General features: G+C 33.2%; 2 protein-coding genes across 5 annotated transcripts in view; one reads left to right on the top strand and one right to left on the bottom strand.

Moving 5' to 3' along the window:
- LOC133197378 (probable phosphorylase b kinase regulatory subunit alpha) overlaps window positions 1-11,950 on the bottom strand; it is a 52,830-nt gene extending 40,880 nt beyond the window's left edge. For all 4 annotated transcript variants that reach the window (XM_061333377.1, XM_061333379.1, XM_061333380.1 and 1 more), the window contains exons 1-15: window positions 11,842-11,950; window positions 9,766-9,924; window positions 9,062-9,278; window positions 8,158-8,240; window positions 7,810-7,890; window positions 7,377-7,475; window positions 7,154-7,195; window positions 6,894-6,998; window positions 5,511-5,564; window positions 5,248-5,370; window positions 4,644-4,739; window positions 3,533-3,640; window positions 2,027-2,105; window positions 973-1,107; window positions 131-240 (exon numbers count right to left, since the gene is read on the bottom strand). In XM_061333377.1, coding sequence (XP_061189361.1) covers window positions 131-240; window positions 973-1,107; window positions 2,027-2,105; window positions 3,533-3,640; window positions 4,644-4,739; window positions 5,248-5,370; window positions 5,511-5,564; window positions 6,894-6,998; window positions 7,154-7,195; window positions 7,377-7,475; window positions 7,810-7,890; window positions 8,158-8,240; window positions 9,062-9,278; window positions 9,766-9,924; window positions 11,842-11,919 — 1,569 coding nt within the window. In that variant the 5' untranslated portion in view covers window positions 11,920-11,950. The remainder of the gene's footprint in view (window positions 1-130; window positions 241-972; window positions 1,108-2,026; window positions 2,106-3,532; window positions 3,641-4,643; window positions 4,740-5,247; window positions 5,371-5,510; window positions 5,565-6,893; window positions 6,999-7,153; window positions 7,196-7,376; window positions 7,476-7,809; window positions 7,891-8,157; window positions 8,241-9,061; window positions 9,279-9,765; window positions 9,925-11,841) is intronic.
- A 217-nt stretch (window positions 11,951-12,167) lies between these two features.
- Window positions 12,168-16,170, top strand: LOC133196432 (cytochrome b-c1 complex subunit 8-like). Its single transcript, XM_061332325.1, has 3 exons — window positions 12,168-12,229; window positions 15,479-15,632; window positions 15,980-16,170. The coding sequence occupies exons 2-3, from the start codon at window positions 15,479-15,481 to the stop codon at window positions 16,096-16,098; spliced, it is 273 nt and encodes a 90-aa protein (XP_061188309.1). The 5' UTR covers window positions 12,168-12,229; the 3' UTR covers window positions 16,099-16,170.
- Window positions 16,171-18,707: the final 2,537 nt, after the last annotated feature.

Here is an 18,707-nt window from a genome sequence, read left to right as displayed (position 1 = left end):
TTACATTCATGTACATCTAATTTCAACTAAATTGTTAAACATAAAGAATATCAAATGTTAACACAATACCAAAGTTTTCTACTTTATCTCATAAACTAATACATCAAAAATTGTATAGATATTAACATACCTGTGGAATAAATGCAAAGATCTGATCATGAAAACTATACAACTTGCTGGTGGCCAGAAGACCTATTTCATTCTTTGGACGTCCAGTTAAACCTAGTTTCTTGTTTCTCCCTATCAAAATTGAACAAAAAACGTTAATAGTGAAAAGGTCCATCTTTATTTCACCATATGTCAGTTACCCTGTAGAGAGTTATTACATAATCGCGACTTCTTATTCCCTCTTTAAATGATTTGCCTGCTTACCCACTAGACAGTTAATACATAATCGTGACTTCTTATTCCCACTTTAAATGATTTGCCTGCTTACCCAGTAGACAGTTATTACACAATTGCAGCTTCTTATTCCCACTTTAAATGATTTGCCTGCTTACCCAGTAGAGATTTATTACATATTCATGACTTCTTATTCCCACTTTAAATGATCTGCCTGCTTACCCAGTAGAAAGTTATTACATAATCAGGACTTCTTATTCCCACTTTAAATGATTTTCCTGCTTACCCTGTAGAGAGTTATTACATAATCTGGACTTCTTATTCCCACTTTAAATGATTTTCCTGCTTACCCAGTAGAGGATTTGCCTGCTTACCCAGTAGACAGTTATTACATAATCATGACTTCATATTCCCACTTTAAATGATTTGCCTGCTTACCCAGTAAACAGTTATTACATAATAGGGACTTCCTATTCCCATTTTAAATGATTTGCCTGCTTACCCAGTAGGGAGTTATTACATAATCAGGACTTCTCATTCCCATTTTAAATGATTTGCCTGCTTACCCACTAGGGAGTTATTACATAATCAGGACTTCTCATTCCCATTTTAAATGATTTGCCCGCTTACCCAGTAGGGAGTAGATCTGAGTGAGAACTCTGGCTGGAAACACTTGTAATGGTGTCACTTCTGACATTGTCTGTACCTTGATGTCGTGTTCTAACAGCTTAGACTGGATGTAGTCATCCTCAGCCAATATCACCACTACAATATAGACATTATAATATACAACAAATAATCATCTTTCCTTGAGCAGATTTATCAAAACAATAAGCATTGACACAAAATTACAATCATGTAGTCTTGTTCTACCAGAAACTAGGATGTCTCTGTAAACTTTGACGAGCAGAGAGTCTAGTAAAGACTTGTGTTAGTGCCTGTAATGCCAAAATGGGGCTTACTGAAATTCTGGTCAAGCTTTTGATTGCCTGAAAAGAACACACCTTCCACAATTTAAAGAAATACATAATAAATCAGCAGAAAAACAATTTAAGATTTATAAGTTGAATGTCTACAAGTTATAGCAGCTGGAAAGGAATTATTTGCGATATTGCCCACCAGTTATGTGTAAGTGCGTTGTACACTGTCTTGCCAAAATTACTTTTAGAAGCAAAAGTGAAAGCAGTGTACCCTACTGGCAAAGAACACATTTCGTCGACTTTTATTGTTATTCCTCCACTGTTATCCCTAATGAAGAATTTATTAATGTAAAATCACAATCCAGCAGAAGAAACATGTATATAACATACACTTTCAAAGGGATTGTCAAAATGAAAACAAGGTAATGCCTTCTGTTGGTTTTAAATGCTATCATGACTCTTTACCAGACTCTCTGCTTCAGAGTTTATGGAGACAGCCCAGTGTCTGGTTGAACAAGACTAACAATCATGAAGACACTGGCTGTTAAATTACTGTAAAATTATGATGAAACCTCATAGATTATGTACAAAAAATTGAGATAAATTTGACACAGACTTGTGACTAAATATCAAAATTTCCTATCATATTACTAATACACATAAAATGTAGATCTGATTCTGATAAATAAATGAAGAAAAATTATACCTGTATGGCTATGCATTCTTTGAGTTTAGAAACCACTGTGATTAATGAAGAAAATTACCTTGTACAACAATGTCTGGTTTGGGTTCAGAAACCAAACGACGATTGACAGGGTCCAGTTCTCCGGGAGATAAAAAACCCTACAATCAAATCAGTAAAGTCAGCACAGTTCATCTGATCACAAAATACAGGCATGTGATATCTATCATTTAAGAAGTGAAAGACCTTTTTTACATTCCATAATGTCATAAAAGTTGTTCATTGTTTTCAAGATATGATGACACTCTTGAATTCCATGTCCTCCTTGAATTGTAAATTTCAAATATATAACAACTCAGTGCATGTACTTCTGCATCCATAAAATGAAAACCCCAGAAACCAATATTTTTTCCTCAGACCAAGAAACTTTGACCCAACAAAAAATACTGCAAAAGTGGAAACTTTGACGATGTGGAAAAATTGAGGAAATTGACAAATTTCTAACTACATGTATCATCAGTTCCCACTCATCAAGTTTCACATTCATGTTAAAGTGCACTGTTGAATACTAGTAGATCATCTAGGTTTTGACTCGCTAATTTTCTAAAATCATCAAACTTTCATCCCTTCAATATAACCACTTTTACAGTATATCAATGTGACATCACATTTTGTTTGTGGAAACATCCAGCTGAGTTTCATAAAGTAAACAATTGAGGAATTTTTACACAGGTATGTATTTTGTAGGAAGCAGGGCTCAAAATAATTGATGGCCCTCTGGTCTGGGATAGTGAATTTTTAATCTGGTAGAGTACATTGTAGAAGGCATTTGCCCTTTGGGTCAATGTTTTTTTTTATGCATAACAAAATACATTCACGGTTGGGACAGTGAGACAATGAAAGTACTTGGCTGACCAGCAAAAATTCAAGGCAATAGCCCCCATGACCAGTGAAAAAAAAAATTATTTCTAGCCCTAGGGGAGTAAAAATATCTAACATTTGAGTCTCTCAAGCATTACCTATGTAGGTAATCTGAATATTAGGTATCATAGAGCAACTCTATAGATCCATCACAAATGTAATGTCAGTGACAACATTTACAAGAAACTACACTGGAAAATGTAAAAATGATCCAGAAATTTGAATCAGTCAACTTCCAAATGCTAATTAATCTCAAACTCTGTACCCTGCACACAGGGACATGAGAAAGGTTTTCCCTAGCCATATCTATTATTACCTCTAAAAATCAAGATGTAATGAAGATGTACATTTTTACTGCTGTTTGTCTGTCTGCACTTCTGTTTGCAAGAATTCTCCGAAGTTTTAATTATATTTCAGTATCAGTTAAAATTTTTGAAGAGATATAGTTACAACAAGGAAAAAGCAATCTAGATTCTAGGCTATCCTCAAAGGAAAATTCATTTTTACTCAATCTTGTTTGAACTGCTTTTGAATTGGTTTGTAATTTTAAAACTATACACATGTATAAGGCAATAAAAAAGGCTAATATACAATCAAACAAATTTATTTTATGGAGCCATATTTGAGTGTTCTTTAGACCTTAAGCCCAAAAAATATTTTCTTTTACCTCTTGGACTAGTTTACTGATGATATACAGTGATTGTCCCCATTTGTGAGGCATTTTCCCTAGTGGTTCTCTCTCTTGGCTGTTTGGTTCTTTGTATTCTTGCTCCACCTGCAAAATAGAAAATATTTAATTCAACTTATTTTGTAGGCCAAAACAGACCTAAGAGCAACACTGAAATTAAAGATGAATGGATAAACCAAAAGTCTCCGACAAGACTGTAGCTCTACTGGTTTGAACTTATAACAAAGGAAGAAAAAAGTTGCACATGGGCTTGAAACTTTGCAACAGCAATAAACAGAACAATGATCCTTGGTTTAGTCTCTTTTTGTGGCAAGATTTATTGCAATCAGACTAAAACTGTCTGAGGAGTAGCCTTCTAAAGGAATTTTACAGAAATTTGGATTTTAGTAACCATAGCAAATCATTCATTAAAATAAAAAAGAGATTAGGAGTCTACTTGTGTGCCAAGGTATATTGAAATCAGATAAAAATTGCAGGAGGAGTAAAATTTGCACAGAGATAGACAGACAGACAGCTAGACGGATGGACAACGGACACCTTACTACCACATAAGCTCTTCTGGTCTCTGACCAATAGAGCTAAAAATGAACTGATTATTTGTTTCTTGTACACCAACTGTCTGACCTAATCATGTATTCAATATACAGTACAATTAAGGAACAATAATATACTTTTCTAATTTGGCTGTTGTATAATCCAAAATTGTGACTAAAATTACAGTGAAAACTTTATGGCCCATTCAATTATTCAGTTAATTATAATGTTGTCTAATATAGAATGTTGTCTCATCCAGCAAATTTTTATGGTACAGATTGTACAAGTTTTACTGTATTAATTGCCAACTACATATAAATTACAGTTCATGATTAATTTTATGGACATAAAGCCACCAATAATATATTATTTTGGCAGTCAAAACATCATTGCACAAATATCTCAAATGCATTCTGATTAAAAGCAGTTCTTTGATTTGCTCTGAAATTCTGATTGGCTATCAGAATTTTGGAGTCGAATCAAAGATCAAATTTAATCTCATTGGAATGTATTCAACTGCTTAAAAATTAATGAATGCTAATTAGTAATTTCAAACCTTATCTTTAAGAACAGCATAGAGTTCCGGTATAACATAAATTCCCTCATCTGTCTTCAACATCACTGCATCCAATTTCTCTGAGTATTTTTTCACCTTCAAAAAAAAAAATTACCTTTGAAACTTTTTGTCATGACTTCAGCAAACTTAGACTAAGCTACATGTATACTCACAAAGCAAAGAAATATTAAAAGAAAAATGTTTGTTAAAATACATATGCTCCCCTCCTTCAGCTGAATCCTTTCAATACTTAAAGATTATACTTTAATGTCTATCAAGCAAATGGTTCTTTAGATGTTTGCTAACCAACGTGTGCAAAATGCTGTGCCCCACATTTTTGAAGCAGGGAGCATGAAAATTATTAATTTCCTAAGCAATTATAATTGGCTGCAATCATATTTTGGATGATTTGCTTTGAATGAACATAAAGTTTAGATTTGCCCCTCTCTCCTTCATTAGGATGGGAAATAAAAACATCTTGTAAAATGCCTTATCAAGCTCATAAAATACCACAGTAGTTGCTGTTTTGTTATATTTTTAGAAATTATGCTTCTCTTCATTTTCCATCAAGTTCCTCTTTGAAATGTTTCTCAGTTCTACAGACCTGTTGTTCTCTCCCATTGAACAAACCATCCAATACAGACAAAGCAAAGAACATGGGCCACTGGCATTCTATCCTCTCAAAGACCTGCAGCTCCCAAGGTTCATAATGCAAACGATTTCGGTCCTGATTCAAAAGAAAATTGTCAAAATGTCTCATTATTCGATATCTTTTGCATGCAAAAAAATTACAGTAACTTTCGAGCATCTTTCATTGATTATTTTTTATACACTGTGTAACTAATAAGTTATCCATTCCCACATTACCTCTCTAGCTGTTTTATATCCATCTCGAAGAAATCGACAGAAACCATATTTGCCCTAAAAACAATGCAGTTAGTATAATTTCTTTTTGGAAACTACATGTAGTGAGATTTAAATATTTTAAAAATTATATTTAAATATTTTGTCAATTTACCGATTTCTTAAATTTCAGAAAATTCCCATTATACAAGCAGCTACTGTAAACATTATCCACTAATCTATTATAAATATCTAGCACACAACTGTTTACATTATTTCTGAGTTCTAGAAAATTGTACATGCATTTATCAGAACTTGAAAATAACCTTGCCTAACAGTTTCCACATGAATAAGCTATGGTAATTTCACAGGCACTTGACTTTTTAAAACTAATATAGTATACAGGGGCCGACAAATCCCATTGCTCGACGCCCGAAACAAGTGAATTTTGGGGATGGGCAAGCGAAATTTTATTGACCACTTGACCAGTAGGGCAAGTGAATTCTGACCATGTACTTGCCCATGGGCAAATCTATTTGTCAGCACCTGGTATAGGAATATTTTTATCAATAAAGAAAAACGTTTAAAACACCAATTGCCTGTGGGTAATTTGATTGAAAAAAATGAGACTATATTATGCAGAAACATGCCAAAAATGATGAATGTTTGACAGTGAGATATCTCATCTCCAGTTTAGACACAATGATTTGACAGTGAGATCTCTCACCTCCAGTTTAGACACAATGCTTTGACAGTGAGGTATCTCACCTCAGTTTAGACACAATGATTTGACAGTGAGATCTCTCACCTCCAGTTTAGACACAATGATTTGACAGTGAGATATCTCACCTCCAGTTTAGACACAATGATTTGACAGTGAGATCTCTCACCTCCAGTTTAGACACAATGATTTGACAGTGAGATCTCTCACCTCCAGTTTAGACACAATGATTTGACAGCAAGATCTCTCAACTCCAGTTTAGACACAATGATTTGACAGCGAGATCTCTCACTTCCAGTTTAGACACAATGATTTGACAGTGAGATCTCTCACCTGCAGTTTAGACACAATGATTTGACAGTGAAATATCTCACCTCCAGTTTAGACACAATGATTTGACAGTGAGATATCTCACCTGCAGTTTAGACACAATAATGAGATTTCTCACCTCCAGTTTGGACACAATGATTTGACAGTGAGATATCTCACCTCCAGTTTAGACACAATAATGAGATTTCTCACCTCCAGTTTGGACACAATGATTTGACAGTGAGGTATCTCACCTCCAGTTTAGACACAATGATTTGACAGTGAGATCTCTCACCTCCAGATTAGACACAATGATTTGACAGCAAGATCTCTCAACTCCAGTTTAGACACAATGATTTGACAGTGAGATATCTCACCTCCAGTTTAGACACAATGGTCTCTCTTGTTTCTTCCACCTTTTCCCCATCATCAACAGCAAAGGCAGGGTAGCTGATCACAGTCAATAAAGCAGCATCTATCTCCTAAAATGTCAAATCAATACAGCATTGCTATCCAAAATTAATTTTTTAGGTAAAAAAAATATAAAAGAACAGATACAGGTACATGCACTTCATATTTTTTGTTGAATTCATATGCTCATTGTCTTATTGATTATATGAAGATATCATCAACTTACTTTCGAGTTGGACTCTCTGGGAAGCATGGAATGAAGAATAGCCTGTGAAGAAATTAATACTTTGAAATTCCATGGCTTTTAAAATTTAAACAGTACAACTCAAGTACACTTTGTAGTAAATTTTTGCTATTCCTCCAAGCAAATCAAATTATTGATTTCTGACTAAATCTTTTGAATAATGCTTAAAGATTCACAGTTAAAAGACACTGATATAAATGGTGACCTGGCACTGCTGTGCTTCATCTGGTAACACATGGACAATGGACAAGGGTCCACCTCTGGCACCAAACAGATCAAGTTCATCTATTGCTTCCAAAGCTGCCTGCAAATATATGTATTTTCTATGAAAATACTGAAGTACAAGTAAATATTTTATTCACAATCCTAAAATTTATTATTAATTCAATATCTCATTAATCCAAGATTTTATATTCTGAAAATATTTTGGCATGTATGCATGTATCTATCATTCAACAACCATGGCAAGTGTGACCCTTGAAGACTTAATCACACACATATTGTACCAGTACATATAATTGAGTTTCATTAACAGATTTCAGATTTTTTTTTTTCCTGGTTGGAACAAGGTTTTTACTGGTACTCTTGATCTCCTTTAGACTGATTCTTCAGGTAAATCTGTGTTAAAACTAATGTACCTTTGCCATTCCAATGGAGCTGGAGTTCAGCTCTGGAAGTCCATGATTGGTTTTATCGCCTCTCTCCCAAATACCATAATCCTAAAGTCATAAAAGTAAGACCTCAAAATAAGTAAATGATCTTTATTTGCAGTATGGTTATCTGCAAAGCCTTAAACTGAGATGGATGGAGGAATGACATCAAATAAAGTTCCTGTATACTTTAAATATAACTAGGGTTCAGTGGTTCTTGAAAGGTTAAAAATGTAAAAAGTTTACGATGATAAATGACACATGACAAACAAATACACATTCTGATCAGAAAAAGTCACTTGAGCCTTTGACTTAGGCAAGCTTATAAAAACTTACTGGTGTTCTGTAGGCTGTTTCGATGTAAAATATCAAATTCTGTACAAAGGACACTTCATCAAGGGTGAAAATAATCTGAAGACCTGAAATTTGAGTGTTACCAAACTATTACAAGGAATTTTATGAACAGCTATAAATAATTTTGAATTTTTTTTTTTTTTAGAAAAGTACATGATTAATAATAATTCAATAAAATTATGGTTCTTGAGCATAACTTTATCTGTGAAATCAGGTAAAGTCATCGCAACAGAAAGATTAGCACATACAATTTTAATTAACTTGTAGCTGTCAAATATGTTAACAATAGGAATGTTCCACTCCTGTCTCTATGTAGCTTACAAAATCTGTTTTGACTTCTGACTATGTTCGAACACTGCACACCCTTGTCCAATTCACTTCATGGGGGAATTGTGAACCAAACTTGTCCAAGGGCAGAGAACATATACTCCAGACAAAAATTTTACAGACAAGTACTGCTTCAATCTAAACCCATGACCAGAAATTTGGTTCAAATTCACTAACCATCCTTTTCCCAGCAGTGGCTAGGTGAAGTACTAGCCAAATTGAGCCAAGGAGAGAAATTATTCATTGTTTTGACCATAACCTTTTATTTAGAAACTTGGATCAAGGTTACTGCATCTCCTGCCTACACCCATGGGTAATCTATGGGTGAATTCTGAGTATGATTGGGTCAAGGGGAAGAAATACTAGATTGACAGAAGGACAGACTGATCCCTAAAAGGCACCTGTAGAGCAGGGCATAAATATCACACATGTAACTATGCAACATAAAGTAACTTTGATGCAATAGGTACCCTTACTGAAATTATTTTGTGTATGTATTGAGTTCTTTTAATTTAAGTTCATTAAGCAGTACTCTGAGATAAAAATATTGACTGTATACCTGATGCTGTCATCTGAGCTAGTGACAGTATATAAATAGAGGTGGCATCTATTTGTAAATGACCCCAGGCATGGTCACCAACGACAGTCTTCCCTGTCTTACTGCAATACTTAGCATGCAGGGAATCATTTACATGCTGTGAATACTTAAACTTCTCCAGCTTCTCGACCTGAGTCATCATACAGCGTAACAGCCCTCTCATCAACTTCACCACAGACTAGGAACAAAAAAAACAAGAAGAAATATTATTGATTCTGTTAATCGTTTTCACTATACATGTATAAAAGTGCTCTATAACAGAAAATGAGTGTGATTTCTGAACTCTAAAGCATTTACACAAAGAAAAGGGAAAAAACCTCAAAGGAATGTTTCTTGTAAAACTCTAGGATAGGAAAACTTCAGAAGAATAAAACTCTTAAAATCAATTATAGAAAATCAGAGAATTTCTATCCCAAAATTAAGCCATGTTCGTTTTTATGATAAATATAATTTTCTATTTTTTTTTTTTTTAACAACTTTAACAAAATTTAACTTTCAGTTGATATATTTTCATAAATTAAGAATATATACAGTTTATGGTCACATTGTTTGATTTCTTTAACAGAAGATTTCATTTCATTTTTCTTTTTTTAAGATTTTACAACATCATAAACTCCGTAGTATAAATTCCTTTACTACATTACTGGCCCTCATCTCTGTGTTACCTGTTCTAGTTCATATGCTTTGGCTCTATCTTCATCCAGATCTGCTGTTTTTCTGTAAGCCAGAGCCAATGCCCATACTGACAGAATAGCATACACATTGTCCCGTACCCAGGCATGACTGTTCTCTTCACTGGAAGGTAGTAATCCAGTCACTGGATTCTGTAAAATACAAATCACTTCTGTAAGTAATGTTTTTATGTAAGGATCAGATAACTCTCTACTTTCTATACCATTGTTAACAATGTCAATCTGACTCGATCATACAATGATATGGGACAGTTTTGAGCGACAACCCTTCATAAATATTTAGCCTGAGCCCAACTGCCCAAATATCACTTATATTTCAAGACAGTTATCATGTATTTTGTTAAAACTGGGACACAGTTTTAAAATTGACCTCCAAAATGAGATGTATTCAACAAATTTAGGCCCATCTCTGCAAACAAAACTATGACGCTTTGGCAAAAACAATGCAATATAAATGATGTCACATTGCTTTTAAAGACATTGCTTTATAATGGCACTGACAGAATATGTGTTTATTGGGCTACCTTTATTTAGTTAATACAAGTGGTGGTTGCAGGATAAAAGTTTAATAACCCTATAATATCTCTGGCAAAAGTCATTTAATGCCAAAACATACTGAACATAGTCAATCAAGAGGAGTGTTTTCATGCAGACTTATTCTTTTGTAGGTGCTGACTACAGTAGCCCTTTTCACTAAAAATCTTACGACATATTTTTATCTTAAGTGAAAACTTATGATAAAAATCATTTTCACGATAATTTTTAAGAAAGTCGTAAGTGCAAAATCTGTCGAAACTTTACGAGAGCCCCAACCCTCTCTTAAGTATTTTGAAACTGATTTTATTGTAAAAATATAACTGCAAAAACCAAAATACATGTTAAATTGAACTTTTTAAAGCAACTTCCAATAATATTTTATATTTTTTCACAATCATTGTCGAAAAATTAAATGAAATACACTAAAAAATATTTACAATGTAAGATTCACTTGAGATTTTCGTATGACGTACTTTTACATCAGACTTGTGATTGTGATGTCAGATTCTAAACTTCATTGCTTCACAAACGATTGCATTCGATATTTGTTGTCAACAATTTTTGTAATGCTGACAAATGTTGAAAACCAAGTTATTTAAGGATTTATAAAGCGTATTGAAGTCGTTGCTAGGGATGGAGTCTGTCGTAAGTAAAATCTTAAGTTCAATCTGCTACGAATGCATTCATGAAACACACTTAAGATTAGATAGAATGTTCTATCGTTAAAATGATATTGTCCTACGGACCCAATTTAACAATAGAATCCGTTCCGTGTATTGGCAATGTTGCAAAATAAACAAGGGCGATAACTCGTACTCTGTGCATTTTCTATGAACAATTCAGAGAGTTCCTAATGTCAACATGGCGTTAAATTTGAAGCGAGGAAAAAGAGTTGAGAAAATGAGTTGAATTTTCATATTTATATGGATTATTTTTTAGGTTAAAAGACATATACCATCTCAAAAAGGTTTTTTATGATTAATTTGGTAGTTATTTTCAGTGCAACTCCTTTTGTATTCTTCAAAATCATTTCGGAGTGGATCCACTCCGATTTGCTAATTGCAAGTATACGGAACATATTCTAACTGTGATGAGGGCTTGTCCCGAGACACAGTTAGATTATTCTAACTAACTTAAGATTTATCGTAAGAGATTCTTACGTTAAAATCTTACACAAAAACTTAAGATTTTTTGTGAAAAGGTCCACTGGGCTCTTCACTCTTTATTTACAAATAAAATGACTAAAAATTTAAAAGAAACATCTAGCCGTTAAGCTCATCTTGCAATTTTGCCTCACGAATGACTTTTGGTCAATTTCTTTTAATCACAAATCAAGTCAAACAATAGTTTATATTGACTTGAAAATTATATTTTGCCTTACATCTATCATAACCTTCAACAGTACATTTACTTTAAACAGCTAAGCCTAAATGTGTACCGTCTTCGAAATCAAATTGATGAAAACAGGAATAGGGCCTAAGACTGTGATGAATGTGTGGCATGTAATATTACCTGATATTTAAGAATAGTTTTGTTCAGTAATCTTTGGTAATAATCCAAACGGACGCCAGAATTACTTCGATTTCTCATACTGACAGTCTCTCATTTCGATTTCCCCATCAAATTTTTTGTAAAAGGTGAAGGTCGTTGTTATTAAAAGTAGTTCTATCAATTATTATTCTATTGATATGGTTTCGGTGTTTTGTGCAAAAATGAACATTAAAAATGGGGGTTTGTATTAATTTTTTGTGACACCTATCACTATATAAATGAGGAGCGAACCACTATATTCCTAAATTAGGCTTAATACCCTGGCTTATAATAATCCGAATCATGTGTAGTGCCAGCTGTTTCGACCCTTTTCCACCATAGAGGACAGAAGTGACGAGAAACTGACATAGTGAGTTTTATGCCCTTTCAACGTTTTATCGCATTTTTAAAATGAATTTTATTCTATCACGTAAATATTCCTTTAAAGATATGTTAGACAACTTCTTAAATTCCTTACTAATTAAGTCTTGGAGCGATATTTAAGCAGTTTGAATTTTCTCTGTTGTTATGTAATAACAACGATTAATATCATTCAATATTATTGTCACATTAATGTGTCATAAGTAGCATAATGATTGCGTTACAAGTTTACAATAGATATGCTAACTTAATTTTTTGTCAGATTGATGCCTTACCTTTATATGACTTTTTTACATTGTGGTCAAGGATTTAAATAAATGCAAAACCTTAAATGGATGATAAATAAACTACCAAATCAGATATTTGTGTAAATTTTTCATTTGAATTTTTAAATACGGATATTCTTCATGTATTTCCAGCAATTCTTGTAAAGCAATGCAGCCCAACAATAGTTTTGTTTTCATCTTTACTGAGCGTTCTTATGTTTGTCTATAGCTGGAAAGAATGAAGGCGTACAAGGCAAGGACAATCCCATGCTCTGTCCGTTCGCCTGTGCATGTATGCATGTGGTCACACTATAAATACCTGTCCTATCAAAGACCCGGCAGACCAACAGAAATTAACGTCTGAGTCCTTTCATTGTTTTCAAATCATAACGCAGATTGCATGATCCCCTAAATTAGTTTAAAATTATTAAAGTATAATTAAATCAATTAAGCATGTAAAGAGCATAAATATCAAATTTGAATTATTTAATTAAGATTACGGTAAATAAAAAAAAAAATTGTAGCAACATTTGAAAAAAAAAAAACACCAACTGAAGTCGTAAAATATTGAATAAAATTAATAATAAATGTTAATATTTACTATATACTGTATATATAATAGGGCGAATGAGATATATGGCGAACGAGATATAGGGCGAACAAGAATAATGGCGAACAGACCCTGCGCGAACTGACTCATGCGAACAGGTAGATAGGGCGAACGAACCTGATACCTCTTAAATCTTATAGTTTATGAAAAGTTATATTTTTCAAAAATTGTATTCTCAATATTGTCCAATTTTTTTGCACATTTGATTCCTTTATTTTATTGAATAATTTATTGACCAATAATTTATATTTCAGTAATGTTTTTAAGGTATGTGGAAAGAAATAAAAATAAGTTCACATGAGATTTGAACTCCCTCCAAAGCTCAGGGTTAGTCGTAAGACTAAACATGTTATCCACAATGCTACGAAGTCTTCTTGTTATTAAAGTGTGTCAGTGTTCTATAAATAAACAAATTTGTTGAAGCATTCTGCATATGATTTTTTTTTCAGAAATGTTTGATTTTCATATAGAAATGGATCAGGCTCCAATTTGAAACATAAAATTGGTTTTACATTCAGTTTTCCATCATTTAAATGTTATAGAATCATAGAATGGAGACTTGACCCATTCATTTTCAAAAGTAATTTTTTATGTCTCCAATAAGCCCATTTTCCACTAAATATGCTTAACTGTCAACTTAAAAAAATATGAATCAATAAATCAGACAATTAAATAAATGAATCAAATGTGTTGAAGATGACATTACTGACAACATAATGTTTTGAAAAATATAACTTTTCCATGAACTTTGAAAATTGAGGAATATATTGTCTCAGAGTGGGAGATTGCCCTCTCCTTATATGCCATCTTTCTTTGCTTGTTTGAGGACATGTATCACCTTTTGATAATGAAGGAATAAGAGTTGATTTCCAGACCACATAATGAAATTAACGTTGAATGGATTTGGGTTTTTTTAAGCTCACCTGAGCCAAAGGCTCAAGAGCTTTTCTGATCAGAATTTGTCTGTTGTCGTTGGCTTTGTCGTAAACTTTTTTGCAATTTCACCTTCTTCTCCAGAACCACTGGGCCAATTTCAACCAAACTTGGCAAAGGGGATTCAAGTTTGTTTAATGAAGGGCCACTCCCTCTTGTAAAGGAAGATAATAAAGAAAAAGTAAAAATTGGGTGTGGTCATTTAAAATTCCTCTTCTCAAGAACCCCTCTGGGCCAGAAAAGATGCAACTTATGTGAAAGCTTCCTGACATAGTGTAAATTCAAATTTGTTCAAATCATGACCTCCAGGGGTAGAGTATGGCCACTATGGGTGATCAAAGTTTTATATGGGTATAAATAGGAAAAATCTTGAAAATTCTTCCTCTGAAGAATAGAAAAGTAGTGACTAATCATATTTATATGGAAGCATCCTCAGGTAGTGTAGATTCAAGTACATGTATGTGCAAATCATGACCCCCTGGGATAGGGTGGGCTATAATGGGTAATCAAAGTTTTACATGGGTATATATAGGAAAAAAATCTTCCTCTCAAGAATAGGAAAGCCATGATTAATCATATATAAGCATCCTTAGGTTGTGTAGACTCAAAGTTTGTTCAAATCATGACCCCTCGGGGTTGGTGCTACAGTGGGGATCAAAGTTTACAATAGGAATACACAGGAGAAATCTTTAAAAAAAATCTTCTGATGATGAACATCAAAGTCATGATCAGTCATATTTATATTTAAGCATCCACAGGTAGTGTATATTCAGGTCTGTTCAAATCATTAGCCTGGGGGGAGGGTGGGGTCACAATGGGTGATACATAGAAAAAAATCTTTAAAAATCTTTTTTCCAGGAACAGCAAAGTTATTATAAGTCATATTTATAAAAAAGCATTGGTAGACAGTGTAGATTAATGTTTGTTTAAATCATAACCCTAGGGAATAGGGTGGGGCTACAATGCGTGATCAAATTTTACATGGAAATATATAGGGGAAAAAACTGCTGATGAACAAGAAGGGCCACAGTTTCTCAGGTGAACGTTGTGGCCCATGGGCCTCTTGTTTGTTTTACAAAACTATAAACTACACAGGTGCAATGTAAGCATGCAAGGTATTATATGATAATATGTATGAGAATTTGTGTGATTTAGTTCAACATACAAGAAATCACCATGGAATGCTTATATATTTTCACCAATTACATGTATTATTTTAAAAGAATCTGAATGTGAATATTTTCTAATGTTTTTCCTCTTGAACAATCATGAAGTGCAAACTAGTATTCATTGAACTCTGCATTAAGACCTAATCATACATTCTGTGTGTTCCATTTTATGCTACCATTTCTGATCACACGATTATGAAATATTTTTGTGTGAATAATTTTCCTTTACTTGATATAGAAGAGTATATGGTAAATTTCAGATGGGTCGTCATTTCTTTAACATGAAAAGCCATGGAGCTGGCTTTGTGGAATATAACCTGTCTCCATTTGAACAGAGAGCTTTTGGAGGAATGTTGAAACATGGAATTGCAAATACAGCTGCAAGATTTGGGCGCAAATTGCATCTCCTTATCCGTAAGTGGTGTAAAGTATTAGATGTCTTTAGAAAAACATTTAGACTTTTATCCACAATGCATCACAAATAATACTCGTTTATTCTGATTTCTAACAAGGGCATTCTAATACATATTCATCAAGATACTGAGATGTATCCCCCCCCCCCCATTTTTCTTTTTAATTTCATGTATTGTAGATTAAGGATGGAGTTGGGTCATCTTAAACCAGTTGAAAAAAAAAAAATTAATAAGCATTCCAATCCCTGAATATTTTTTTTCTGAAATAGCCCTTTATAGGGGATTTGGGGGGATAACATCATACATGTATATGTAACAATGAAGTATAAAGTTTGTTTATATTTTCAGCTTTCTATGTTTACTACAAGTGGCAAGAGTATTGCTTCTGGGCAGTTGAACAAAGCCACAGGAAAAAGAACCTGCCAGAATATGAGGAATATTTTGCCAGTTTGAAGGAACAGAAGTAGAGACCTTAATACTGTGTTATTTAATATTGTTTCTGATACATGAACACTTTTCAATAAATGAAATTTTATGTGTATTTTGTTATGTTGGTCTTAGAACAATTTAAAAGAGCTTATTTTTTTTTACTATTATGAATTATTTGATATATCGCAATGAGAAGTACAGAATGACTCTTTGGGACAATTGAATGAATCAAATTTCATAGGTAAGTGGTAAAGTTCAAAAACATTAATTTACACATTGAATCCATCTTGTTTACTCAGTACTCATTTTTTTCTCATCGGCAACATCATCCAGTTTATGAATTTAGTGAAATCCAAGGATTTACAATTTTGACCATGTCTTTTAAGATATGCTCATGAACTGAGACAAAAACACATGTAGGTCTTCAGCAACAATAAACTCGAATTAAAGTACACTCCATTAAAAAGTTTTAAAGAGATAGGCTAGACCTCATCACCCAGTGATCCTGAGTCAAGATCATGATACACCTTTATCATCAAGGTCTTTTAATCAATATTAAAGGTTAATGTACATAGCTAGATTTTTTTTTTACAAACAAGTAGGATCATGGGCCTAAGTGGTCACCTGAGTGTTGAGCTCTTCTGAGCCGAAGGCTAACTCTATATAGCTTTGCATGAAGTGTGCATAAACTGTGACACAAGAACCACTTTGCCAATTTTATCAAAGAAGATGAGCAAACAAAGCGAACAAAATGACTATTTGCAACAAACATTATGCTAAGAAGTCTGCTTGTTTTGTGTTAGTGTGATTTAAATAAATGAGTTTGTTGAAGTGTAAAATTTTTCTCAGAAATGTTCAATTTTTAATAGAATGGGTTCAGACTCCATTTATTTGAAACATGAATTAGATTTTACATTTACTTTTCCGTTATTTAAAATGTTAATATTCAAAAATCATTTTTTATGGCTCTGATAAACCAATTTTCCACTAAATATGCTTTATTGTCAACTTCAAAAACAAATTATCAATCAAAAGTCAATTAAATGTGTTGAAGATGACATTACTAAAAACATTATTTTAGAAAAATATAACTTTTCCTTGAACTTTGAAAATTGAGAAATATATTGTCCCAAAGCGGGGGATTGTCCTCGCCTTGTACACCCTCTTCCTTTGCATGTTAAAATAGCTAGCTGTTTACTTTATCGACAGATCGACAGACCAATCAGTTGAATGAGTTGCAATGCATTTTGGGCTACTACAAGTATCAATACGAACTCAGTCGAGTTGAAAATAAAGAGCAACTTTAATTGTCCCATGAAAACCCATTTTCAATTCTTTTTAGATATTTATGAAAGAAATATTGAAAATGATGTATAATCTTTCATTTCTATGCTCACATTTACAAAATTTGCTTTATGAAGCCTTATATCAACTAGTACATCTAATACGTTGGCGTAAACTATGTAGGAGCTATTGCGTCGATAAAGCATTGAGTGTGTTTTTTCACAGGACACACATGTACAAACTTTTAGACCACAGTACTAGAAGGTGCACAATTATTATTTAAGGTTTATGTACATGCAAACGTTGAAGCATTTGTACGGTATTTGAAGCAACTAATAATCCTCTAAAACAACTCCAATATTTAATGTGAGCATGGAACAGTGTCTTTGGAATATAATCTTTCAATTTCAGCCTTAAAAAGTAAAAAAAAAAAAAAGAAAAGAAAAGCTGTAAAAAGTTTTTCCGGTGACCAAGTAAATACTGACGAAAACCACATGTCGCATAGTAGACCGTCTTCCTTTGAATTCATTCAATTGATTGGAAAATAGGTTTTGAGAGAAACATGGTTACATGCATCTTCCCAAGTCAAGAGGTTTTGATCCGCTCCGCTCTACATAAATATGTGGAGCGGAGCGGATCAAAAACCCTTGACTTGGGAAGATGGGTTACATGTTGAAAAGTGCCTTCCATAAAAGGTAGTGTACCATGTTTACTAAAAAATAGAAATTTCTGTGAAATACTTTCAAAATGTTGCTCCTCCTACAGTTTTGGTCTGCTCTCAATATTCTAGTAACTTGGATCACAAGCATATTACACTGAGATTCATAACTCTGTATATTGGTTTTGGTGAAATGTTGCCATGGTTACCAAAAATAGAAATTTCTGTGAAATACTTTCAAAACACTACTCCTCCTACAGTTTGGTCTGATTTTAATATATTTTAATTGTTGATAAAAACATGGAAATTATTCTGTGATTAATAAATGGCAAACCCTCTGAGCTACGTCAACAGTGAATACCTTCTGTTCATTTTTGCATGTATATAAATACACGTAATTAAAAATATCTGACCTCATAGCAAAACTATGGGATCATCCCATGTTCAAGCCCAAAGACCAAAAACTGAGAACAGACTTAAGTCAAAATTGATTTGACTATCTTAAGTATTCTTTATCATAAGTTCTTAAACATAATATGCTGGAGCATTGCTAGCTCAGTACTGAAATTTCCAGGAAAAGTTTATTATACATATTAAGTTATGTTGGAACTAATATTTGTACTTTTCAGTTTATATTTCAAGCAGAGAATTATTATAATATTACTAGGCCAATACCCCGAAATCTCAGTCATTTCTATAATCGGC

Source organism: Saccostrea echinata, unplaced genomic scaffold (assembly GCF_033153115.1).
Source record: "Saccostrea echinata isolate AGI-Se365-2 ecotype Australia unplaced genomic scaffold, CSIRO_AGI_Sech_v1 ptg000030l, whole genome shotgun sequence".
Taxonomy (NCBI): domain Eukaryota; kingdom Metazoa; phylum Mollusca; class Bivalvia; order Ostreida; family Ostreidae; genus Saccostrea; species Saccostrea echinata.
This window is presented reverse-complemented; position numbering and strand designations above follow the sequence as displayed.

Coding starts and splice junctions, on each gene's coding strand:
- LOC133196432 (XM_061332325.1), top strand. CDS start 15,479: ATGGGTCGTCATTTCTTTAACATGAAAAGCCATGGAGCTGGCTTTGTG. Junction 15,633..15,979: donor CAAATTGCATCTCCTTATCC/GTAAGTGGTGTA, acceptor TTATATTTTCAG/CTTTCTATGTTTACTACAAG.